The 27,222-nt window shown below is 40.3% G+C and overlaps 1 protein-coding gene across 1 annotated transcript in view; it reads right to left on the bottom strand.

The window, feature by feature from the left end:
- PLCE1 (phospholipase C epsilon 1) overlaps positions 1-27,222 on the bottom strand; it is a 247,106-nt gene that overhangs the window by 81,484 nt on the left and 138,400 nt on the right. The window contains exon 4 of the mRNA XM_087824459.1: positions 20,003-20,319. Within this exon, the coding sequence (XP_087680585.1) occupies positions 20,003-20,319 (317 nt within the window). The remainder of the gene's footprint in view (positions 1-20,002; positions 20,320-27,222) is intronic.

The following is a 27,222-nucleotide window of genomic DNA, read 5'->3' as shown; positions in this document are numbered from 1 at the left end:
CACTTCAATAGCACCATCCTGGGCTACGCCCTCAAACTCACACCCAGGAGAAGGCACACTTTACTGACCACTTTGCTACTTGCATGTTCAGCCACACACGTTTGTTCGCTGTCTGCAGATGGTTGCTACATGGCGAAGAACCACCCATGGGGCTGAGCTGTGTATTTCAACAGATTTCAGGATTCTCACATTCCTTCTGAATCATTATGAAGGGGTATCTCAAAATAATACTGAAAGTAAACTGTAATTGAAAAGTTAAAAAAAATACATGTGGAGGTCCAAAACTTTGAGTGAATATATAAATTATATAATATAAATATAAAAAAACGATAAGCACTAATTTATGATCTCCTTCACCCTTATAATGATGTGCTTAATAGAGGACACATTTTATCACCAAGTATTTTCAGGGTCAAAATGATATTTCAGCATTTTTTTGAATCAAAGCACTACACTGCAAAAGAAGAAGGCTGCATTTCATAGGCTTGGCCCATTGATGGCACAAATTCCAGCGGTTCACGGGAGAAACAGGAGGACCTAGATCCCTATCTTTTAACTTCTCCTCAAATCATGTGAGTATGGCATTGAGGTCAATAGGATATATGCCTCACGCCCCACAACTGCAAAGAGAGAGACATGTCTACGTGATGATGGGGGGGGGAGGACGAGGGATGGGACTGTCTAGGTAAGGAGTACCCAACAGAATAAAATAGAGAATGAAAATGAAGCAACCATAGCTACACATAGACATGAATGAATTTCAAAAACAAGGTTGAATGAAAGAGTGAGTCAGAAAAGAATACACACAATTTGGTCAAAACCTTCCGATGATTTCCCGTATCATCTGGTTAAAACGGAAACTCCTTACAATGCCCCACAGAACCACACACCGTCAGGTGTCTCCCCTGCCCTCCCACTGCTCTCGTCCACCCCTCCAGTTTTCTCCACCCCAGCCACACTGACCTTGCTATTCCTTGAAGGTGCCAGTCATGGTCCCACCCACCCCCATCTCCACGGGGCATTTGCTCTTACTATTCCCTCTGCCTGGACTGCTCTTCCTTCAGATACCCAGATAGCTCACTCCCTCAACGCCTTCCTGTCTTTACTCAGATATGAGCATCCCAGTGAGGACCTCACTTACCGCCCTCCAGGTTACAATAGCCACCCTTCCCCAACACTCCCCTTTCCTCTTCCCTGTTTTACTTTTCTCCCTGGCACTTACGATGCCATATACTTTGTTTATCATCTGTCTCCACCAAGGTAGAATGTAATCCCTGTAGGTAGAAAATTTTGTCTGTTTTTCCACAGCATCATCTCCAGACACTAGAACAGTGCCTGGCATGCAGTAGGCACTAAAGAGAGATTTCTGGATGAAAGACTGAGTGAACAAATGAATGATATTTCAAGATGTATCAAGAAGCAAACAAAAAGCCTGGATGACTGATGACAGGAGGAAGAGATCATTTCCAATTATGCTGGACCAGAAGAGTCATTTTTGGCAGCCTGCCTCTGGCATATAATTCTATTTGACAGATAAACCCGTTCAGGAATCCATTTAGGAATCTGGGGGATGCATTTCGGGGCTGCTCATCATGGAAAGGGTGTTAGGGTGCTGCCTTACTCACAACAGAACATTTTAAAGGAGCAACAGTACATTTGTTTCCCGGACGAGATGGCCAACTGGCAATTTCATCCCAGACTCCTGCTATGGAGTCCTCTCTTCGTGCTTTAATAGTCACTCAACAAACATTTGTGGAGCAATGTCTGAGTGACAGGACCATAGCAGGGTTTCGTGTGCCTAACTTTATCCTTTTAGACAAACCTTTTCAAATTTATTTGCATGCAACAGTATTTCACCTTCATTCTCTCTTTCCCCTTTCCTCCTTCCCTTCTCTCCCTCCCTCCCCCAAGGTCCTGGCTTGATATTTGTTATTTTAAGCAATACATGTTTGTTATAAGAAGAAAACCTAACATTATAGCATTCTATGTGGTACGAAATGAAATTTCTGCCCTCCTTTCCTCACTGTGAGTCATCATCATAATAAAATGAATCAGCCCTCTTTACCGGGAGACAGGTAAGAGTTCCTGGGGGAACAGAAGGGTGGTAAAAGGGAAAATAAACTTTCACAAACCTGAATTACTCTTCTAAGTAAAAGGACTTGCCAGGAATCTCAATTTTAAACTGTCTGAAGCATGTCACGCCTGTCAAAAGCTTGGCTGAGGCAACTGGTATTCAAGAATGCTACGGGTCATACCAGACATTCATTCCTTAGATTTTCTAAGTTTTATCCCCATGTCAAGTAAGACTGCCAGGGAGCAACACACCTGGACTAGATTATCTTAGCTCTTCACATGCATGCCTTCAGAGAGCTATGCTTTTTAATTATGCCCTTTCCTTGAAGGTCAATATAAAATATGGCCAGAAGGAGGCTGCTTCTGCAAATGTCTTTGTCCTCAAAACTGCCCTTGCAATATACAGATCATGTATCATAGAAATTTACACTTGAAACCTATATGATCCTATTAACCAATGTCAGCCCAATAAGTTTAATTTAAAAAACACACCTTCTCTTGAAGGATGCAAGGACACACACAAAAGTTCCTCCCGGAGTTTAGCTTGGATGTTCTGATGACCTAGTACGCCGCTCCTTTGCCTCTTTCACTCCTTCCTTTTCTTTTCCCTCATCTCCACACTTCTTTTCAGATGAGAACAATATAACCCATCATCTCTCTTTTTGCCTAGGCTACCAGGAAGCTCTCACCAATTTGGAATCAATGGCATCAGTTTTCTCTTGTGAGGCATTCTTTCTTGTATCATTCTTGTCTTTCTTGCATGATTTTAGGCTTTTTGCTCTACTGTTTTCAAAAGCTTCTTGAGATTTTGTTGTTGTTGTTTCTTTTTTTGCAAGGAGGGGGAGACATACATTAAACAAACAGTCCAATGCTGACATTTTACAATTTACTGGTAAGGAAAATAAGGCCCATAGAGGTTCCTTTTGCTAAGAGCCACAAACAGATGTTGAGGAGAAGCTCTCAGACTAAATCAGAAGGGTCCCATCCTCTCCCTACCCTATAGTATTTCAGATTAAAGGCTAATATTTCTTTTGTGTTCACATGTTGTAGATAATCACTTAGCTTGATTTCCTTTGTGTTCTGCTTTGAAGGCTGTGGCCTGTCTGATCCTCTCCCCACTTACCACCATCAATGCACAAGGTGGACAGGGTTCAGGAGGAGGGAGCTGTCTTCTCACATCTTTTCATTTCTGCGTATGGAGGCCCAGCTCCAGCAACCCTAACAAATCCACTGAGGACTCCCGACATAAGAAAGAAGATTTAGACAAGATATCTTTAGAAATCGAGGTGTTTCTGAGTAATGTATTAAAGTGAAGTAGCCATTCTTTCATTTATTTATTTTTAATCCTTACCCAAGGCTATTTTTCCCATTGTTTTTCAAAGAGAGTGGAAGGGAGAAAGAAAAACATCGATGTGAGAGAGACACATCAATTGGTTGCCTCCTACATGCACCCTGACCGGGGTGAGCCTATAACTGAGGTACGTGCCCTTGGCTGGAATCGAACCTGGGACCCTTCAGTCTGCGGGCTGATGTCTAACCACTGAGCCCAACCGGTTAGGGATGAGTATTATATTTTTGTTATAGAGTGTGGGGCCACCCAAAAGGACACAATGACTTAAGTGCAAGCTGAAGAACTTTACATTCTGAAGTTTAAAATATGGAAGTTTATACTCTCAAAGCAAGTGTGATTGATTGTATTTGAAATAATAATTTCCACCTAAAACATTCATATGAAGTAAAAATTCCTATTTGTACTTTCATGTTTTCTTGTATGGAAAAATATGGCAAGTCTAAAGATGGGTCTAGGAGTGTGAGCTGGGTATTCGGGGTAGACTGTCAGGTGCCCCTACGTGTTGTGGAGGAGGGGTCACCAATCAGGGGGAGTACAGAGTGTGACTGAGTCATGGTCTGCCTGGAGTGCCATGATGTGGGGCACACAAACCGGACCCAGCTCTCCCACAGACCAGATGGGTAAACTATGACATATTCTCTCAGTTCTTTGAGCTTCAGTGCTCCCATCCATAAAATGGGAACAACAGGACCCGGGCCCTAGGGCCGTGCGGAGGATTTAATAAGGCTGCACGCATGAAGTGCACAGTGCAGCGCCGACTTAAGTGCCACTAGTTGTAGTATTACCATTGCTGAGACACATTAGAGCCAGCCAGGAACTGTTTTACTTAACCAGCAAGGCAAGAGTCATTAAGAAAAACCTGAGAGGACGCAGAAGTCACGGAAGGCACTGAGAGGTGCCGGGACATCTCACTGAGGACAGACTTAACTCTCTGGGATGGAGGCAGCTGCAGAGATGACAATTTCAGACTGAAATTGTGATGAGCCAGACTTACATTAGGATAAATCAAGGAATAAATTCTGTACCTGGTAATTGTCTAACTTTGCTGGACTCAGCTTGTAGCCAAAGGGCCAAGGTTTCTTCATATTGTCAGGAAGTCATAAGAGGCCAGCTGAGCGTGTAACAGGCCAAGTGCCCGTGGAGAGTCACAATGGGGAGACACTACAGTCCTAAGGTCCAAGCACAAGGAGAAAAAACCCTCACAAACTGAGAGGCTGGCAGCCCTGAGTCTTGAGGGTTGGGGTTGGGGAGCGTTAGCTTCTTTAGGGGGTGGCGGCAAAGCTCTTGGCTCAGATTCATCAGATAGTGGTTTGGATCTGAATGTGAAAACATCTTGCCAGAAACTTTCTGTTACAGGAAGCTCACTAGAAAGCAATGAACAATTAAACTGCTGCATATCCTTTAAAGGCATCGGTATTATCTTAGGGAGAGGGAAGGGGATTCATGGCCAGGAATAAATTAAGTTGATAAAAGGACTATGGGAGCTTCCCCTTGGTATAAAACATCTTGATTGACTGACCGAGGTGTTCCAGATGTTTGTATGTGGACATACTCTATACGCTGTGGTCACATTATACAAATATTGGGTTCTGGAACATTTATAAGTTGATCTTATTTGTACAGTTGCTCTTCTTTGTTCATTTGAAAAGCAAAACTAAGTAACATTTAAGAGAACTAAAACCAAGTTAGATTTTTAAAATTGACTTGGCAGAAAGAGTGGCCTTTGATTTTGTGCCTGATATTCTGAATAACTATCTGCTGGATTTTTTGAAAACAAGTTCCTTCTCCATATTTCTTTAAGTTCTAGGAAAGAAGTGCCCCCTCGAATATCTATAGTTATCTTTCTCTTTGGGTTTCTCAATGAGCAACAATAAAAAAATCATAATAAATGTTCATGCGAAGCTCACATAATTCATGTCATGCACCCTTTGAAAAAACCTATCTTGTTTAAAATTTTATCAACTGAAACTCCTCAGAGAATATTTTTCAGTGGGGCAAAGTGTTCTATATAAATAAATAAAATTTTTGGTCTTTTTATTTATTATTTTGTGAGGTGATAACTTTTTTTTACAAGTAAACTGTATTTTAGAATATTACTAGAGTTACAGAAAAATAGTGAGGATAGTATAGAGAATTTCCATATACCCAGGGCCTAATTTTCCCCTTTATTAATGTTTTCACTTAGTATGGTGCTTGTGTCACAAGTAATAAAACAATATTGCTAGATTATTATTAACTGAGTTCCATACTTTCAAAGTATGAATTTAGTTAATAATAACCTATCAATATTGCCTTGCCGCACTTTCTCTACCTGCACACAACCTTGATTTCCCCGTGTGGCCCCCCCAGGACCCACGAACAATAAACTTCCCTATTTCACTTGCCTTTGCTGTCTTTTTTTGAGCCAGGGCTCACCATTTGACACCCTGGGCTTCTATTTGACAAATATTTAACAAAGTCACAACAGGCTATAACCTAATACTATTTTATTTTGTTGCTCAAATTGTTCTAGCTTTGGCTCCTCTGTCTCTTTGACAAGTCCCCTTCATTGTGGATTCTTTTTTTTGACTACTTCCTTCCATTCTGGCACCAAAGTGCTCCTTGTATATTTCCTGCCCCAGTTTCAGAATCAGTCATTTTTCCAGGAAGTCCTTTATTGGAGAATGGTATTAGAAACCAAGATCTGAGGGATAAGTGTGCTTATTGCTCCTGGGGTGTCAGTTGTTTCTAGGCCCTTTCAGATGACAGAGCAAGGAAATATATGTGTGTGCACTAATCTGTGAAAAGGTACATATCTATAAATATTTCTACATGTAACCATCTGTATATTACATTAAACATTAGTTCATATTGATGTCAAGGAGAAAACCTTTTGCTTATTTGTTTCTTATGCCTTTCTGTTTCTAACATGGAAAAAAGTAAATTTCAAATGAGAAAAAAAAGTTGAAATGATTACTTTTACTGTCAGTTTTCCTACCCACCTGTCCCACCCTCACTGTAGTGGGGTACTTTAGATAGCCAGTTAACTGCTCCAGCCAGCTCGAATGCCTTACCCGAGGGACACTGCCCGGTGAGGCCTGCATTTATTTCTCCCACAGCACGTCATACTGTCTGTCCTGCTGACTCCACTCCTGTTGACATCCATCACATAGGGTCATTTTTCTTTACAAAACTGACTCACACTTGATGATTTATTTACCTCTTGGTCATTTATCTGCTTCTGTGAAAAGTTAAAAAACCAGAGCCAAAACAAACTCCAGAATGCATCTAAGGCAAAACCCCTTGCTGCTTTAGACTTGCTATAACTCACTTTTTCTGCCAAGATGTAAGAGAAAAAAATGAAACATTTAGCTCATGTGGGAAACAAGTTTTATGTATAAGTGAACATTCCATCACCATCAGAAGCAGCAGTATTTCTTACTTAGGTATAGCACTTTACAGTTTACAAAGCACTTCTGCTTATGTTGTTTCACTTTTATTTCTATCTAACAATCCTGAGAGAATAGTAAGACAGGGATTGGTGTTTCATTTACCGATGAAAACACTGAGATTTGTGACAAGTGCTGGTGAGTATGTGGAGCAACTGGAATTCTCACATAATGTTGGGAATGCCAAATGATGCAGACACTACACAACACTCTGCAAAATAGGTTAGTATTAACCCAAGAGAAATGAAAACTTATATCCACCTGGTTGAAAATATTTTTAGTAACTTAATTAATAATTGCAAAAAACCTGAAAATAACCCAAATGTCCTTCAACTGATGAGTGGATAAATAAACTGGGATGGATATACACACAATGGAATACTACTCAGAACAAATTACTGATACGTATGTGTGAAAACAATGATTTACATTTCCAATGTAATGATAAATTTCCAATGCATTATGCTAAATGAAAAAAGCCAAGCTCAAAAGGCTATCTACTGTAAGATTCCATTTATATGACATTCTCAAAAAGGCAAAAGGATAAAGAGAGGAATCAGACCAGTAATTCCCAGAGGTATGCAGTAGAGGAGGAGACTGACTACATAGGGGCAAAAAGAACTTTTGGAACAAGAGAAATATTCTCTTCCTTTTTAAAAAAAATGTTTTTATCAGTTTTAGAGAGAGAAGAAGGGATAGAAAGAGAGATAGAAACATCAGTTAGCTGCCTCCTGCCGGCCCCCTGCTGGGGATTAAGCCTGCAACCTAGGCATGTGCCCTGACCAGAAATGGAACCAGCGACCTCTTGGTGCATGTGTTGGTGCTCAGCCACTGAGTCACACTGGCCAGGCTATTCTCTATCTTGATTGTGGTGGTTATTATACAACTGCATGCATTTGTCAAAACTCAAACTGTACACTAAAGAGATGAATTCTACTGTATGTAAATTATACTCCCATTTAAAAAAGGAGAGAAGATAAATGAAAAGGAGGAGTTGAAAGGAGGTTTAAAGAAGCTGTTATCTACCAAACAACTTGTTTATAGTCATTAACCAAAACCAGGAACTGAACCCAGGAGCTCCACCTTCAAGTTCAAGTCAAGAAAACAACTGATTTTCCATTCTCTCTGCTTATAGGCATAATCCCAGTTATAGTGGAAATTTTAAGTGCTGACCCCTCTCTCTTCTTGTTCACACCAGAAAGGAGAGCTCTCACTTTCCCTAAGTAGGACAAACATTCATACTCAAGGACTTATAATGTCAATAGCCAATCTGGACTTTTTCTTGTTAGGGGAAGGCTTGGATCTGCAGCATTTGGACATTTAGTCCCTAAATCAGAAATTTCTAGAACCAGGAGAGCCGTGTTAGAGGTCATGTAGCATCTGGACCAACCGACCACCCTTTCTCTTAGACTGAGATTCATGGAGAAGAAAACTGGACAGGTACATTTTAGAGACCTTTGAATGTGGCTAAGATGCCTGAACACTATTTGGTTTGCAATAGGAGCTACCAAAGAATGAAGAGCAGACAGCTAGCTACGTCCTGTTATTGCCACAGGGCCAAAGAATGAATGTGAAAACCAAATGGTGAATGCAGCACTTGTTAATAGTTGTCATATAATTCCCCTGGGAAAGAATGGCAAAACTACTAGCCAAAGTAGGATATTTGGTTCTGTGTGGATTTTTATTAGCAGAATGTCTAGCTCCCTCTCTGGCATAAATACAGTTACTTATATCGAAATACATAATAAGTATCTTGCCTTGTTTGGAATAAGAAGAGTAACTAAATTCCTTGTTTGGCTTGAAATTCTACTGGAATTCCATTATGCTTCAAAACAGTGTGAAGTAAACATTTTTGAGATGAATATCAGATGTTAATAAGAAAACTACAATGTAAGAAACAATTAAAATTTTGCTTTTAAAAAAAGCATACCATACCATACCTCCTGTGGATTTAGCCTGCTTATCTCATCCATTGATTGGGGAACTAAGCTTTTGAGAGTGTAGCAGAGAAGACTGCCTTGTGTTTATGGGTAGTAGAGAGAATTAATTTCTGCACTTGCAGAAGTGGATCTCAGAGGAAGGGATCTGACAAAGTTGTTAAACCTGGTGGAGGCACGAGAGGAAAGCTGGGCTGATTATGTCTCGGAGCACTGTAATTTTGAAATTCATTCTGGCCCCCAGAGTATAAATACACTTCAGTGTTTTTGTTAGGATTGCCAGAAAATCAGCAAGTGTTCACTTTCTTTGGCCAACAAAAGCACGACTCTCTGTGCACAAATTTTCTGCACATTTATAAACAAGAACATTTAGAAAATCCCCTCGTGCTGAGAGATATGACAACAGATATATTTAAACTGTGCCATAAAATAAAGCAGATACAAAGAATACTGTTGGGTTGATTAAGCACAGGAAAAGCTTTTATGTCACTCTTCTGACACAAGCATAGATATGTCTTCCTATCCACCCTAAAATACCTTTCCTGCACTATGCTGGCCTGATGAGCCATCCAAGTTTTCACCTTTGTTTTGGGTCAGACTTCTCAAACAAGTATTCCCAATCCATTCTCTGCATTTTCTCACCACTGCACCCTGGTTTCCTGTCCCTGCAGGCAATTGCAATGGTGGTCTCCAAGTGATCCGTGACCGCCTATTCAAATCTAAGGCAAACACTTTTCTCCCTCACAGAATCTCCCAGTTGAAAAAAGGCCACTAGATGATCTCAAACTCTCTGGCAAACTTTTTCTGTAAATGGCCAGATGATAAATATTTCAGGCTTTGTGAACTACCCTGTTGTAACTACTCAGCCTGGCCACTCAGGGTGAAAGCAGCCATAAGCAATACATCAATGAATGCACATGTCTGTGTTCCAATAGAAATTTGTTTATGGACACTGAAATTTGAATTTTCACCATCACAAAATACTACCCTTCTTTGGGTTTTTAAAATCACTAAGAAATGTAAAAACCATTCTTAGCTCAGAAACTAACAGGTAATGGGATAGATTTGGTCTCATAGGTCATAGTTTGTCTCGGTCAACCTAGCAACCCACCAGGAGTTTCTTCCTAGCTTTGCAGCCAGCCAGCCGGGTGCTGTGTGAAATTTCTCATGATAAGAAGCTCACTACCTCACCGGCATCTGTTTTAAGGCCGGGATGAAATGACTTGACCTAGTTCTGCCTGCTAAAGACACAAAGAGTAACTTAACTTGATCTTCATGGCAACCCTTCAAATACTGAAATGTAACTACCCTAACCACCTTAGAGTCTAGCATCTTGGCAAAACAGTCCAGATTTCTTTAACTGTTGCTTGTACAATGTGTTCCTTTAGTGTCCTCTCTGCTCCAGTCTGTACAAATCCTTCTACAAGTTTGGCCTCAGAAGACAAGCCTTCAGGCGAGCCCAGTTTAGGGGGCAGGTGAGTAACGCTATGTCATCCAGCTCTCTGCCATTCTGGACCCTCATGCACTTCCCAACTTCTCTGGTTTAGGATAACGTGTACTCATCTTGGAAGTTCTTCCCCCTGGTTTTCATCACCCACGCAGCCTGATTCTCTTGTGATGCCCACAATCTCCTTCTTATTGGGTCCTTTATCTGCCTTGACAGTGGGAGTCACCAAAGCTTGACTTGGAGCCTCACACACTTGATGTTTTAGGAATCAGATGAATTTTCATGGCTCAGCCATCCCTTCTTTGGGGATTATTTCCAAGTTGTATCTGTAGCCTCGACCTCCCAGTGCATGAGCTATAGGCTCCTACCTCCCACTGCCTAGAAGGCACCCACTTAAATAAAGATCTGACTTTATTCTCACCCTAACACCTGCATATGCCAAATTGAATATCTCCTCACAAAATGATGATAATACTAAAATGATGATAATACTTTCATTACTAAATGAAAGAAATAACAATTAACCACTTATTGAGCACCTACACTGAGCGAGGCACTATCCTGAGCTAGACTCATGATCTTACTTAACCTTTACAACCCATGAGGAAACTACTCTTAGCCCTGGTATTCTGCAAACTAGAGAAAGAGCAGGACAAGAAAGTTGCAGGTAAAGAAATCTGAGAAATGCTGGTGAATTGTAAGTGTCCTTATTGGACTTCTCAAGGCTTCAATATGCTAGTGTGCATTGGAAATATCAATACAGAAGGGGAAAAGAGCTGCAAAATGTTTCGGAAAGCCATAAATCTCCCCCCCCCCCTTTCTCCTCTAGAGTAGGTTGAGAAACCAGGGCTCTGCAGCACAATTTTAAGGAAAAGCTGCTCTAGGAGTGTCTATCCATATGCTAGGCATGCAGCAGGAGGGAAAGGCAGAGGTGATGAAAGGACAGGAGCCCTGGACTTGGAGTCAGGACAGACTGAAGCCTCAGGTCCGAAATTAAAGTAGCCCTATAAGAATTAAGTGAGATAATGCATGTGAAGAGCTCTGCATAAGTGTAAAGGCAGGCTATAAATGTGCATGGCTTCATTAAAGGTTTTAATAAGTTTATCTTTAAAAATTTCCTCAGGGTTGGCTGTTGGTTTCTTTACCTAAAGATTAAGAAATCATATTTTATATATAGAGAGCTTCTCACAAAGCATTAGATTGAAGGACTATAAATCCTTAGATTTTTATTTTTTCTACTTCTAGGAAGTGTTTGTTGCACTTATATATTTGATTAATCCAGATAAAGAACTGCCACAAATATATAATGGTGAATTGTAAGTGTCCTTATTGGAATTCTCAAGGCTTCAATATGCTAACACTTTTCATTGAAGGGAGTATTTTAAAAATTACAAAAATGACTCATAACAATAAGATACGACAACTTGAACATGATTTGGGGTAGTTGAAGGGGTACTGAGGGCATCAGGTAGCTGTGGGTTCCTAGAGAAGGGGGAGAAGGAAATAGAGACTGGAATGTGCCAGCTGAAAATGCCAACAAGCTTCTTTGGCTGCATGTTTTGTCCAGGGCCATTCCTGTATGTTTTCCACCCTAATGATTTATACACAATTTTAGTATCTGTATAATTTTTAAAGTGTGAGGTGTAATGATAAAGGAATGAAACTTGTGTTTGTGTGAGGCTTATGAAACCCAAATCATGAGCTTAAGGTCTCACCTTGCAAATCCATATGGCTTAGACCCACATGCCAGGACTGGAGGCACCTAGGCCTCATCTTCCCCAGAATTTGCTCTGCTTTGACTTAGAGCTGAATCCTTACTTCCTTCCCTGCTCCTTCTTTGGCTCTTGAGGATTTGTGGCCATGCTGCTTCAGGAGCCTGAGGCATTAAGGCCCCCCAACCTATCTTCTCCCTTATATGACAGACCCACCTACCTCCCCTACATGGCAGTTTCCCAAAGCATGTTCTGTAACAAGCACTGGGTACTCAAGTATGTTTGCAAAATGCTGTATTCAGAGAGAATGTCCCAATGTACATTAGCATAATAAATGACCCGAGAAGTCCTGCAGTGAAAACAAACCTTAGTAATCATTGTTTGCTCAGCATGTGGCATATGTGTTAGACCATGGGGCACTATTTTGCCATAGAATGCACATTGAACTCCCATACAACTCACTGTGGGAAGGTGCTGCTCTGGTCTTACTTGGTTACCACCTAAATCTCTCAAACAAATCAGAATTTTGTGACCCCATTTCTTTATTCATAATATTTTCCCCCACGGTATAACTGCTTACTATGCAACTCGATGCACTGTATTATATGTATAGCAACATAATAAAAGAGTTTGTGCTTTGGGGGGGTCACAAAAGCCTGAGTTTCATCTTGGTTTAGCCGCTTAATAGCTGTGTGATATTAGACAAATTATGTAGCCTTCCTGAATCTATTTTCTTATTTGTAAAATAATGCAACGATTCCGATCTTTCAGGGTTTTGTGAAAGCTAAATGTAATTAGGTATAGAAAGTGTTAAGTACAGTCCACAGCACAAGGCACAGTATCTACATTATCAACTTCTCCATCATCATCATCATCATCATCATATCTAAATAAATGGATGAAAAAGTAGACATCCTCAAGCAGCTAACTGTCAAATTAATTTTTTTCTTTTGAGAGCTGAATTAAACATCCTAATAGGGTCAGTTATTGTAGTCCTGGAGAAAGGCTCAAAATCCTAGTCTCTGACTAAGGCATAACTGGTCTTTCCCACAGTGTTCAGTGTCATTTACGACATGCCTGATGGCAAAGAATGACCTTGAGGAGCTCCTGGACTGCTTCTCCGAGTCATGTTTACTATTATTAATAAGAATAATACTTCTCACCTATGTCAAAATTTTTGTTTGTTTATTTGCCAATTTCCATTGGATTTAGTCTCATTTCTATCAGGCCCAGGATTGAAGTGATAACTCGATTCCTGCTTTAAACAGAATAAAGCAAGTTTCCAACAGGTCAGTGGCTTTGGCAGTTCTCTTTCCGGGTTGGTTAAATCATAGACAAATGATGTGAGCTTCAATAAGGCTAAGAGAATAAAAACATTCTGTCATAGTAACAAAATAGTTTGAATATTTAAGATTTCAAAACCAAATCTTCCACTGTAGCAAGAGGACCAAATAATTTTTTAAAAATATGGAATTATCTGAAGATAAATGAGAACTGTCCAAGGTAAATTTAAGTAAATGTGGTGCCTTGTTTGCTTTCTCTTTCTTTCTTTCTTTCCTTCTTTCCTTTTTTTCTGAACATGATGTGCTGTCAACTGGCTCCATGAGCCCCCTACAAATAACCTTGCTCTTAACACTGCCCTACACAGCTCAGTCTCTGTGGTTTAACTGCCTACTATATTTTTTAGCCCAGAAATTTCTGGACTAAGATCTCTGTTAAGCCGGGAATGTGCAGTGAAATGCTCTGGGGAATAAATACACTGTCTGCTCTCAGAGGTGTGCCTCTGGGGAGATGTGTTTTCCCAAGGAGAAATCTGGTTTTCCAAAGTGAGCTGAAATTTTCCTTACCCTGGGGGGCCTTTATTAACAATTTATCCCATGAGTGTTCAGGTATGAGGAAGAAAGTTTGTACGGCAGTCCTGAAGAAATGATTTTCTTGGCTGTCTGCATAAGAGGGGAGAAAATCCTTGAAAGGAAACTTTCTAACATGGTTGTATGTACAATAGTTTTCTTCTAAAATATTTCAAGTGAAGGAACACATTTGGACATGAGGACACTACCCCTCCCTCTATTACCATATGTCATACTTTTGCCTTATTGTGCAGAAATGTTCTTCCCTTAGCTATGATCAGGCAGATTGTTGGATCCTGGAATGTGCCAAATGATGATCATCACAAAGTATATAAGGGATTCTGGCAGCGAGGGCCCAGGCTCCAACAGACTTCTTCTGGGAAGAACGGCCTTTTTATTCATACAGTCTTTCTCAGGTAGGCTGTACCGTGGCATTCTTTATAGAGGGAGTGGCCTTTAAACTGTTGAACTGACATCTGGTGAGACCTACCAGATGGAAGGAACAAGCAACAACTGCATGTCACTTTGGGATGCCCATGATGACTGCTTACATTGACCAAACAGAAGGGGTTGGGTAAAGGCCACTGGGGGCAAAGAGCCAGGTGGAATTCCTCCAGAGTCTTCTGGGGTCTCATAACTGGACTCCATCTTGGGCTCAAGATCTGCCCTTGGACCAACTAGTCTGAAAGAGGAGCACAGAGAATTGGTCTTGCTAAGAACTACTCAACAAGCAAAAACTGCTCTTGTAGGGCATAGAAAAAAGTGAAACTGTTAATAGCCTCTTGAACCCTAAAACCAACCCTTAGATAAATCAATTATCTGTTACACAAAAGAATGTCTGGCAGTGGTGTGAGCAGTAGAAGGTTATGGAGCCAAAAATTCATTCTGTTGACAGACCCTGAGGACCAGCTTAGATGTAGACCATGACGAGTTCCAACCCCAAAGGTCATCGACGGGTGAACAACAGGACAGAAGCAGAGGCCATACTGACACATCAGGTTTGAGAACTAGTGACTCAGACCTGTGATTCCAGAATACATTCCTCTCCCCCGTGTTCCACCACAGAGGTTCACAAGAGTTGTGAAAGCAAAGGGAGTAAGAATGATCTTTAATCTCTGTTTCTCATCTCTTCTCAACCACATGTGCTAAAGTATGTGATCTTTGCTTCTTTGTCTCCTCTAGAAAAGAGAAATAGCCCTGCAATGTATTCTGAAGAGGAGTCATAAACCAGTAAGATCAAAAGGAATGTGGGCTAGAGGTAGAGGCTGGATAAAGGGGAAAATGGGGTAGGGGAGGATACTATGACTTGAGACTGTCAAAGCAAGAGACTTCATGGGTGGCTGGGAAGTGAGGCTGCTCAACCTGAAAGGAGAATACTGGCTTCTTGGAGTTTTAGATCAAGAATATAACTACAGAGAGGTGTCCCGATCAAAAGGTTTCAGGAAGACCTGCCTCCCAACCAAGCAGAGCAGAACTGAGCTCACCTCCAGCACAGGTCTTGACTACCACCGCTTGAGGGCTGACCCAAGCACGTGCTTCTGTGTACTTGCAAGGATAAAAAGATGACCTTTTCAGAAATTACTCTGGTGCGCACAGTCCCGACATCGGGCAGGAGAAGGGGAATGGGGACAAACATTGCTTCCAAGCCACAACCTAAATTGATTTTAAATGACTTATCTCCTTGCATTCCTTAATGTAAGCCAAATCCTTTCAGTTATTTCATGGCTGTACTTTCAACTGCATTTTAACCACATTTTCCTAAGCATAAACATTATGCAACATTGCCCAAAAGGCATAGAGATTTTCTTCCCTTTCCTCACATCAACATTAATCATTTCATAAGAAGTTGTTAAAATTCAGGAAACTTGTAGCTCTTGATCATGTTCTACTGACACACAGGAGCGAGCTGACTCCATAGACCATGAGTCTTGCTCATGACAAGAACCGGTTGCCTTCCTGTTCGGAATGTCCTCCCTTCCCCAGTGACCTCCCTCTGTCTCAGCCATTCCACAGGCCCAGCCCCACACTCCCGAGCTGAGCAGAGAGAGCGCTCTGATCACCCACCCAGACACTTCAGCTCCCACCATCTGTGCCTCACACTGCATGAACTTTCTGCCTTTTTTGGTAGTGTTTGTGCCCGTGCCTGACTACAATTTAAGACTGGTAGCTTCTGGCAGCTGCAGACTGTTACTTTCCGTAGTGCTTATCCACCATGGTGCCTTGCTTCTGAGAAGTGCTTACAATATGTTAACTGAATGCACTGGTCTCTCTCCTAAGTGACCAACGCTCCTGCAATGAAGCTAATATTCTCTCTCTCGTCTTTCAGATTCTCCAGTGTCCCAAGAAATATATATCTTCCTTCCCTGAAGAAAGTGCATTTATTTTGTGTATCTAGTTCTGACAGAGCCAAAGTTTGGGCTTATAATAACATAAATTGTCACCAGATATTGCTAATTTCTTATTTAAAAGAATATGAAAAAAAGAGAAGGTTATATAGCATAGTAGTTGCTCAATAAATATCTCAAGTGAATGAATGAGTGCCTGAGTAGTAATAGGAAATTGGATAAAAATAGGAACTGAAAGAGGAGTAGAAAAATATAAATACACAGGGAATTTAGAAAAGAAGTAGAAAGAGAGGGAGAGGAGAGGGAAGGGAGACCCAAATCTAATTAAATTCTAAATCAGCAGTTCTGGTTTTACTACAAACTTGTACACGATAATTTAATAAATAGAGAGGCAAGGCAGTTGGGCGAGAAGAGAAAGGACTTTGAAGAGAGAGAGCTAAATTCCGACATACACTCAGTCACTGTGTGACCTTGAACAAGTGACTCAACCTATCTGAGCTTTACTGTTTCTTTAACTTTATTTTAAAATAATTTTAGATTTACAGAAAATTTGCAAAAATATACAGAGTTCCTGGATATAATTCCCCCAGCTTCTCCTAATGTTAGCATCTTTCATAACCATAGTACCATTATCAATTAACACTGATACATTAATGTCAATTAAACTATATGCCTTATTAGAATTTCACCAGTTTTCCCATTAATATCCTCTTTCTAGTCCAGGACCCAATAGGATCCCACACTGCATTCAGTTGCCTTGTCTCTGCTCCTGTAGTCTTTGACAATTCCTCAGTCTTTCCTTAAACTTTCATCACCTTGACACTATCAATAGTAAAATGTCCCTCAACTTGAGGCTGTCTGATGTTTTTTTCCTAATGATTAGAGTTATGTTTTTTTTATTTTGGCAAGAACACCAAAGAAATAGTGTCATGTCCTTCTTAGTGCATCATATTAGGAGATACACATCAGTATGTCCTATCTGACCATGTTGACTTTGAGCACTTGGTTAAGCTGGTATCTACTGGGTTTCTCCACTGTTCTATTTTCCCTTTTGTAACTAATAAGTATTGTGTGGAGAGATACTTTTAAACTATGCAAGTATCTTGTTTCTCATCATGGTTTTGTGCAAAAATTTTAGAATTCATAAGTGTCTGTAATCAGGTAATAATTTATTACTGAGGTGTGCTAATGGTGATTTCCTATTTCCGTCATTCCTTTTATACTTATTGAAATTCTTTTATAAGTAAGAGTTACCTTATCTTCCCCTCTGATTGATATATTTATTCAATTGTTCAAATCAGTATAAACTCATAAATATTTATTTTATTCTACAGACCGTAATCCAATACTATGATTATTTTGTTGTTTAAGCTTCACTTCCTTCATCTGTGAGTCAGGGACAATGCCAACCACCTTACAAAACTGTCTTAAGGGTTAAACAGGATTAAAAATGTGAAAATATCCAGCCCAGAGCACCTAGTAAATAAATGCTAGCTCCTTTCCTTCTTTTTCTTTCTAGAAAGTAAAATCATGCTAATTTGGAGGCAGAGCCATTCTAAATATGTGAAAATCTGAATCTAAGAATTCTCCTTTAATGTAATGCAGCTTTTCTACCCTAAGGTATGTAAAAACAAGAAGTTAGCTATCCCAGTGTTGTCTAGTGGAGGTCATTTGGGATTTGCCTATAATGACTATATAAGATTGATGTTTAATCCTCATGCCCATAATTTGTATGAAAATAGATGCTTGAGAATACTTGAAAACAGACTGTTCTCTTTAGTAATTTAACTGTGTTCCCAGAAATCTTGTTTATGTTCTGAAGTTGCTTAAAGTATTTTCAGAGATAGCCCCCAAAGCATGCCTCAACCCAGCTGTGGTTCATATGACCATTAACTCTGAACTAGTGAAATCACTGATTCATCTTGGATTCCCAAGGCTATGGTAGTGAATGAAAGAAATCCAAGTTTTCTTTCTCCAAAATTAATTTAAAATTAGATTTTAAAAGTTTGGGCAAATCACTTCTATATTCAGGTGGAATTCAAAACAACAGTAACAACCACGAAGGACAAGGGTAAGGTCCTATGTTATGTGAGAGTTACTACATCTGGAAGTTTAAAATAATTCATGAAATACAGTAAAATCCCGTATGAAATCACACAGTTTACTGGAACTTTCATTTCCCACCCAGCTTTATCAGTAAGGAAAATCAAGAACGTCAGATTTATTTTGAAGAACGATGGGGCAGTGTGGTTCACAAACTCACATGTGGACGCCCAGAGAGTCTGTCTTACTTAATTTGGGGTAGAACTAGGAACCTGCATTTTTATCAGGCGTCACCCCCCAATATGAGCCTTGATACACGTGGGAGGCAGAATACCACAGTGGTCCGAAGCCCAGGCTCTGGGGGCCTGACAATGTGCGTTTGAATCTCACTATTGCCATCTACCACTTACGCAACCTTGGGCAAATGACTTCATTTCCTTGTGCCTCAGTTTCCCCATTGGTAAGGTAGGGCTAATGACATTTTCTGTCTCCCAGGTTGTTGTGAGGAGCAAATAAATGGTACATGTAACTGATTAACATGACAGCGCCAGATGGAGATCAGCGATTCCTATGGGTAATGGATCCCCCTTTGAGAGCATGTCTGAGCACAGAACTAACTGCTTGAGCTGAGCCTCTAACACTTTCTGCATCCACTGTGCCTCACCATGGACACTGGCATATACATCCATCATCAGGGTCATGACTGGAAGGCTACGGAGACTGTGAGCTGAGCCGCCACTGTCAGAAAGTGTTTAAGTAACAAAGGCCGATTGATCCTCTGTCAATCAGAGATACATAGGACCAGAACGGAAGTATCCTCTTAGCATTCAGGCAGCTTACTAGATGACTAAAATAGGAAACTACTATATTTGTGGTTAAACCAAATATGAACCAATAAGAATAGAGACTGAAATTTTGTGTTTTAATAATTGAGGCAAAAGAAATTAAGTCTAAAAGACAGAAACTAGAGAACAGAAAACTCTGGGTGTAGGGTTATACTATGGAGGAAAAGTGTTCTTTAAGCCCAAGAGCACAGCATCCCCACCCCTTGCCCTGCACGGAGACCTGCCTCTTCTCCTTCCTGTCCCTCGTCCTTGCTCCAGGGCCACAGCATGTCAGCCATTGGCCCCTTTCCTACTACTAGCCACTAGACCTCTTACAGCGTCCCTCTTACAGTGTTCCCAAACTCTGATCACAACTGTCCTCTTCAGAATTGGTTTCTGGTAAGGTCTCAGAGGCCTTGGAGAGACTTTCTAGGGGCTGGGATCTTGGTGGGATGCTGAGAGCAGGGGTGGGGTGACTCACTGTCCCTCAAGCCTATGTTCCTCCCCACTTTCCTGACCCAGGTGTTGGTGTTCAGTGTCTATTCAGGAGGCTGATCGTGGAAGAGGGGGGTAGGCTAGATGGATCCGGTGGCCAGGGATCATGTTGTCCAAACTCAAAACTGATACATCTTGTCTTAAAAGCACCTGTAGGAACCAGGGGAGAATATTTGAAAATGGGTCTGGGGAGAATATTTTGGAAAGGGAGGGGAAAAAAAGGTAGGGACTGACTGTCCAAAAGAAGAAGGCAAGTGGACTTGGTAATGATATGGGTGGAGATAACATCAATTAGGCTTTGGGCGGTTAGAGTGAAGTGAGAGGGAGGATGACAGTGTGTCGTCTATCTCATTGCCTGGGAAGAAAGCAGCTATCACAGAAGTGGTAAGATTGACAGGTAGATGAGATGTCAGTAACAGACAACCTAAAAGGAGAAGTATGCTTAAAAATCACTTACTATCAATTACTTACAAGAACTTCTCCAAGTGGCTTCTTACCTCATTAAATCTCATCACAAGATCTTCAAGGGGGTTGTGTTCTCCATTCTGGGAGTTAAGAATTGATGCTGAGATGGATGCTTTGAGGCAGGGCAGGGACCTCTGACATTCCGGAGTACCCAAGTTCTGGGTCAAGAAGCAAAGATAGTCAACTGGCAAGACCCTTCGGTAAATATTCTGTTCCTGCTCCATCAGGATGCTGGCAACTTCCTCAGGGAACTGGATGAGGGGCTGCAGATCAATCAGTTCCTTGCTGATCCCAGCTGAACTTGAAGGGAGGGCGCTGGAGTTGGCCATAGAGGTGCCTGCTTGGCGTTCTGAAATAAAGTCACAAAGCTCCTGGTCACACCAAGGTTGGTCTCCCTTACAACAGATATTTACTTGAGAGACATTCAAAATCTTGCAGGTTTCTTAAATAAAGTTTCTGCTTGGCGAATAGCTCTATACCATCCTTGCTATAGAGACCTGATATCTGCCCTGCCTGCTTCCTCCTGCCCCCTCCCTGGGGCTGGGAGTAGGCATAGTTTCCCACTTTCAGAAGCAAAACTGATCTAGCACACATTCCCTAACCAGTTCACTGTGACACTTGGCAGAGTCGTAGAGAAGTAAAACATGCCATCTGCTTCGTCATCCTCCAGTGCTAACCATCAGAGTGAAAAGAAATGAGTGGACGTGGGCACGGCAATTGAAATGGAAGAGAAAGGAGGCTGTAGGGGGAGGAGCCATGTACATGTATATGCACATGTGTGTAAACATGCAGGGGAACTGGGAACTCTGCACTCGACATTTCAAAACTTCATGGTCTACCCTGTGAACATCCCACCCTCAAAACCTAGATTCTACTGAGATCCATTTGGGGATTTGCAGGGACAGAACCACCTACCAGAATAAGAAAGGAACAGGTAATAAGGAGATGTATCTAAATAAGTAAAATAAATAAACCTTCTTCTCTGCCCCACAACTGGTAGTAAGAAGATGGCATGGGAGAGAAAGTGGCAAGGGCATTATACAGAAGTATGAAATACATTTGTAGACTCAATATTATTCCCTTAGCACAAATTCACTTTATTTTGACTACTATTCCCGCTCCAATCTGTCTCTTAACTTCCTGCCTATGTCGTTCATTCATTCATCTACGTAACCAGTCATCCATCCATCAATTCATTAAAAAAACTGAAAATCTGAGTCTTAGAACAGAATTTCCCAAGATATGATCAGTTTTTTGACCAGCTAAGTTGGGTAAATGTCATGCATTCTTGTCACAAATTCTATTCCTGGAAGTGCATGGGACACAGGGGTACCCCATTAAAGGTTCGAAGGACTCTGCCAGTAAAGGAATCCATTTACATTGCTTAACCAGAGTTTCTCCGGAGCCATACTTTATATAACACCTACCGTGCATTCTGTGTGGCTGGTGTTGGTTGGAACCACTTCAGGAAATGCTGCCCTGAGGGCCAAACTGTTCCTGCTCTCGGTCCAGTTCACATCTTTTTCTTCCTGGCAGTCCCTCCCTGGCCGGCCCTCCTTCCCCCTTCTCCTGGTGCTTCACGAGGGGACCATGTTCTATTTTCCCAGAATCTTCCCTACATTTCTGATTTCTTAAACACCCCTACTGACCCTTTAACAGAATAAAACCCATCTACCTTCTGATGACACTGTATTCGTAACACAGACTGCCATCTAGCCTGAACACGAAACCACGGCAAAGTTACTGTAAAGGCGAAGGGATTAAGCAAAAACAAAAACAAAACTCCTAGGTACAGACCACAGTATGGCAATTAGGAAGGGAAAGGGGAGTAGGGAGGTAGAAGAGGCTTAAAGGGGGAGACATGGTGACGAGAGGAGCCTTGACTTGGGCTGGTGACACATAATACAATATACAGATGATGTGTTATAGAATTGTACACCTGAAACTTATGTGATTTTATTAACCAATGTCACCCCAAAAAATTCAATTAAAAAAAGACTTCTTTAACGTTCAGACCTCAGTGTCCTTGACTTTTAAAAAAAATCTCTATTGCAGAAAACTTTGGAATCATCACTCCAAAGTGCTCTGTTTCTGTATTGCTGAATTCTGAAGTCTTCATCCCTGAACTGACCTCCGCTTCCCTTTCACCCTTCGTACGAAACTTTCTCTGCCTCAGCAGACTTCCACTTGCTTGGCTTTGGCCTTGGTCTGGGCTCAGGCTCGGCATTTTGACATGGCATCCACGCACTCCCAGGATTCACTCACAAGTAACCTCGACTTTCCACCACATGCACATCCCAACCTCAATCCTAGGCAAACTCAACCATCTATGCTTGGCTTCTGGGAAGCAACATGATGACAGTGACAATCATGTAGTTAGTGGTGGGACCCTTGCTGAACTGTGTTAGCCTACTTTAGCTAGGCCCTCAGGACAGCTTCAGACTTGATGTAAATTTATTTTCCCCTAAATAACTCAACAAGGTCCACCTTGGTTTGTGATGAAGTCTATTCAACTTGCTTCAGTGGTTATCTCCACTTTCAGTCCCTTTCTTTCCACTGACTCTTCCTTGCCTACACAAATGTTCAATTTCCTTTATCCTTAAAAACAAACCAATAAACTTCCTTTCTCCATTAAGCGCCAAATCATCTCTAGCCTCCCCTTTATTACGAGCCTTCTCTAAAGGGTAGTCTACATTCCCTGGTTCCTGCCTCTGTAAGTATGGTGACCATATCCTCTGATTCAAAAATCAGGCCAGTCTGTTTGAATCAACAAACCAGTAAGGATGTGGGAGAGAAAATCAGAAACCAGGTCTGTCTTGGGAGGTCCTAGTTCTTAAATCACTATGTTGACAGGACATCTCTGCTAATGGCCTGGGCTCTGATGTTCGCCCCTCAATTCTCCCAAGCAGCCCATCTCCTTTGAAGCATAGCTCAGGAAAAGTTCTTGGTGGTATTTTCTATTTAATTAAGTGAGGTGCTCCCCTTTTGGAGAAATGCTTCCAGTGACAATCTAAACAAACAAATTGTGAGGAGAAAGTTTGAGCTTCACTGCTCTCCATTGATGCAAGCCTGGAGTCATTTTAAATATGTATGTTACAATCAAAACTTTGTTTTCTCTGCTGTATAAAAACTAGAGTATCCAAATGATCATTTCTCTCTTATTCTAAAAGGTTAGTAAGGAGTACAATGACTCAGTCTAACAATTTTTATCCATCTTTTGGATCAAGCTACCAAAAACTGACTGCAGAAAAAACAAAGACTACCAAGTTATATCTGGTTCGTTGTAAGCACATATTTGAAAATAATTAAAACTAAGGTAGGGTACTCAAATCTATATGGCTTACAGGGCCTCACTCTTTAACTTTCTGAAAAGTTTACTAAGTGACTGGATTTCCTGAAAATTGAGTCAGAATGTGGCCTGATGACAGAGGCAGACTACAGTTTCTGGATACAAATAATTTATGTGCAATGGAATTAGCCATATATAGGAAGTCTTCCCGGAAGTAACCAACTTCTGTACTTCCAAGAACAGCACTCTGTGAAGGAAATAAAAGTAACTCCCAAATCTTATGAAACCACTTATTTAACATGTAAGAGAAGAGATAATGTAATGAAATATGTAAGTAATGTAAGATAAAATGATATATTATGTATTGTAATATATCTTGAGATATGAATCACATGCTGTTACAATGAGTAAAGAATCTAGTAACTGGTGAAAAATAGCAATGATAGCAATAAACAAGACCTAAAAAACTGGATAAAAGAAGAAATGAAGCCTGGTCAGTGTGACCCTAACAAATGTAGTGGCCCTGTGTGTCTCAATATAAGCATGACATCACACTCAAAGAAACACACATATGATGTCAGAAACCTTGAAACTTAATGTAGACTTTCAGTGTAGGTTTCCTTAAAGCAGGATTACTAAGAATTTTTTTTTATCATGCACCACAAAAAAAGTCCCAGAAATCTTCTCGGGACAGTGTTTTCTGTCCTCCAAGTTCCACACTTCAGCAGCTGTTAAAACAAACTCAGAAAAAGAGATCAGGTTTGTGGTTATGACAGACAGGGAGTGGAGAGAGAGGGAACTGGAGGAAGGTGGTCAAAAGGTACAAACTTCCATTTATAAGACAAATTAGTACTAAGGATATAATGTACAACAGGACGACTATAGCTAACACTGCTGTATGATACATATTAAAGTTGTTAACAGTAAATCCTAAGAGTCCTCATCACAAAGAGGAGACTTTTTTTCTTTTTACTGTATGTGTCTATATGAGTTGATGGGTGCTAACTGAACTTGCTGTGGTAATCACTCACAATACATGTAAGTCACGTAATTATGCTGTACACCTTTAAACTTGTACAGTGTTGTAAGTCAATTATATCTCAATAAAAATGAAAAGAGATACTTCCCACTTTCTCTCATTCCTTGCTTGCTTCCTTTCTTTCTGATGATCAGAAAATCCCTGATCTTGTCTATCAGCTGCCATTCCCAGGGGTTGTCCACAAATTGTGCAGCCCAGAAATATCCAGAAAAGCCTCTCAACTTGATGAGCACTTTTCCTTGATAATTGCTCACCCAGTGTCCTGAGCTACAGTGCTTTTGGCGAACTCCCTCCCCCACCACTCAGTCCCCTCCCTCAGGGTTAACACTTGTTCAGAGACGCTAGCTCAGGTCCAAGTCTATGGAAGAGGCCTGGGCTTCCCATTTATTTTTTTGTTCCTCGGTCCTTATCAAAACGGAAAGCACTTGGTCTATCTCGCTGTGCCTCATATAAAAATCTAGAGATAGAGGTTACCAAGTAATCTCACATAATTTGCACAATATTAGGGAGACATGACAGATAGGCATTGCTAATCTTAATTTTTATAAAGCTTGAGTTAAGTAGCTATGTGACTCTCCCAAGAATCCAGCTTGTGAGCGGTCAGTCATGGAATGGGCAAAAGTTGAGAAAGAACCAGAAGATTCTGGCTCCTGACTTTACTTTGCATTACTCCAAGCCCAGCCTGAGTTACCTTGGGTGTGCTGTGTCCAGGGGCCACCCTTATTAGCTGCCAATACATCTGAATGGGCTTAAGAAAGGCTAAGTAGAAAGACATTCATTCATTTATTGAGTTCCTGTTATGTGCCAGGCTTTGCTTCAGGCTACTTTGATGTTGGAATTTAGTGAACAAGAAAAGACCCTTGTTCATATAGAACATTCTGGGAGAGGGGTCAGACAAACAATAATATAATGTGAGTGAGGGAGCAGGGAGAAGGTGGATGCAGGTGGGGAAGGTGCTGAATTGCATAGCATATGTATTAACTAAAATGTTAGCAATTTCCTCAACTTCTGCAAAAGTTTTCAAAACTTTACCATCCAGGGTGCTCTTGGCTTGGTCACCATGATCCTTTTCTAGCATCTCAGCAATAACTATTCACCTAGCTAGTGCTCCTCACCATTTGTTGGCCCTTTGCATCAAGTAACTCATTTAATTCTTACAAAGAACCCTGTAAAGCAGGTGTGATTATCCCCATTCTACAGATCACAAAACAGAGGTCAGAAATGTTAAGCATTGTGCCTAAGAACACCCTGCTACTGAGATGGGGCTGGAACTAAAAGTCAGCTCTGACTCCAGTAATCCATCCTCTATTGCCCTCAGCATTTTGAGGGACCTTCTGCATGCCCCCTATTTCCTGCCAAGTCTGTCTGTCTGTCTCTCTCTGGGTAGGAAAAGAGGAGGTTGTTGAGTTAGGCAGGATTATACTTTACAGGTATCTATCATCTATCTATCTATCTATCTATCTATCTATCTATCTATCTATCTATCTATCTATCTATCTATCATCTATCTATCATCTGTCTATCTATCATCTATCTATCTATCTATCTATCTATCTATCTATCTATCTATCTATCTATCTATCTATCTATCATCTATCTATCTATCTATCTATCATCTATCTATCTATCATCTATCTATCTATCTATCTATCTATCTATCATCTATCTATCATCTATCTATCTATCATCTATCTATCTATCTATCTATCTATCTATCTATCTATCTATCTATCTATCTATCTATCATCTATCTATCTATCATCTATCTATCTATCTATCTATCTATCTATCTATCTATCTATCTATCTATCTATCTATCTATCTATCTCTATCATCATCATCTATCATCTATCTATCCATCAATCAATCATCTATCATCATCTATCTATCTATTACTTATTTACAAAGGTAAAACCTTTGGGAAAACCTGACATGCAGTTGTGCTTCTGAAACATTGTCTTTCACTCTCATTCTCTGTGAGTGGTGGTGAAATAAGCATAAGCTTTTATGGAAGGCAGAACAAAAATTTAAATAGCACACCCTTTGTGAGCAATGCCACTTTTAGGATTTTATACAACAGAAATACTTGCAAAAATATAGACACAGTGAGGAAAATTTATGTGTATTTACATATAAATTTAGGTGAAAAAAAAGGAAGTTGGAAACAATGGAATATGATCTTATTGAAGGAAAAATAATTTTATAAATGTAGGTAATATTTGTATATCTGTCCAGTACACACCAAACTAATAATAGTGTTTATATATTGCAAAGTTAACTTAACTTTTTAAAATGTACATGTGGCAATATTTAAAAAAATATATCAAAATGATATCTGAAAAACTCATCCAGAGAACAAAATCTAGTCTTCTGATGGACACACACTAGTTCAGCATCTGAGCTGTTGAGATTTTTTCCAACAAATATGGCAATATTGTTTCTGAAAAATTATTTCAAGTTACAACTAGGGGAGAAAGTAGGAAAAACTTTTAATTAATTTTGTAGACAGTCCCTTTATTTTGTTAAACATTTGATTCATCAACTGCACATTTAATATATGAGTGGTGCAATTCCAATAAGACAGGAGAGGAAAGATGTAGATTTCTTTTTATAAAAGATTCAGAATTGGCTTGAAGACACTAAGTCTCAGGTAGAGCTGAAAGTTGCTTTTCAACAGGGAAGTAATGGGTGTAAATAAAGGTTAATTAATTGGCGGTTCTTTCTCTTCTGTTACAGGTTTTCAGAGAAACAAATCAATCTTGCAGCAAATGTGTCTGGCCTGTCCTCAATAGTACATGAAAAAGATGAGTTCACAAAATCAATGAAGCATATTATTTCTAAGTCAGTGCTTAAAAAAAAAAAAGAAAAAACAATATGCCTAGATAGAGAATTAAGCTATATTCAGATAAAAATAGTTACTGGAC

The sequence above is a fragment of the Miniopterus natalensis genome, chromosome 14 (assembly GCF_054644295.1).
Source record: "Miniopterus natalensis isolate mMinNat1 chromosome 14, mMinNat1.hap1, whole genome shotgun sequence".
Classification (NCBI taxonomy): domain Eukaryota; kingdom Metazoa; phylum Chordata; class Mammalia; order Chiroptera; family Miniopteridae; genus Miniopterus; species Miniopterus natalensis.
The sequence above is the reverse complement of the archived record's forward strand: the minus strand, read 5'-3'. Positions and strand labels throughout refer to the sequence as shown.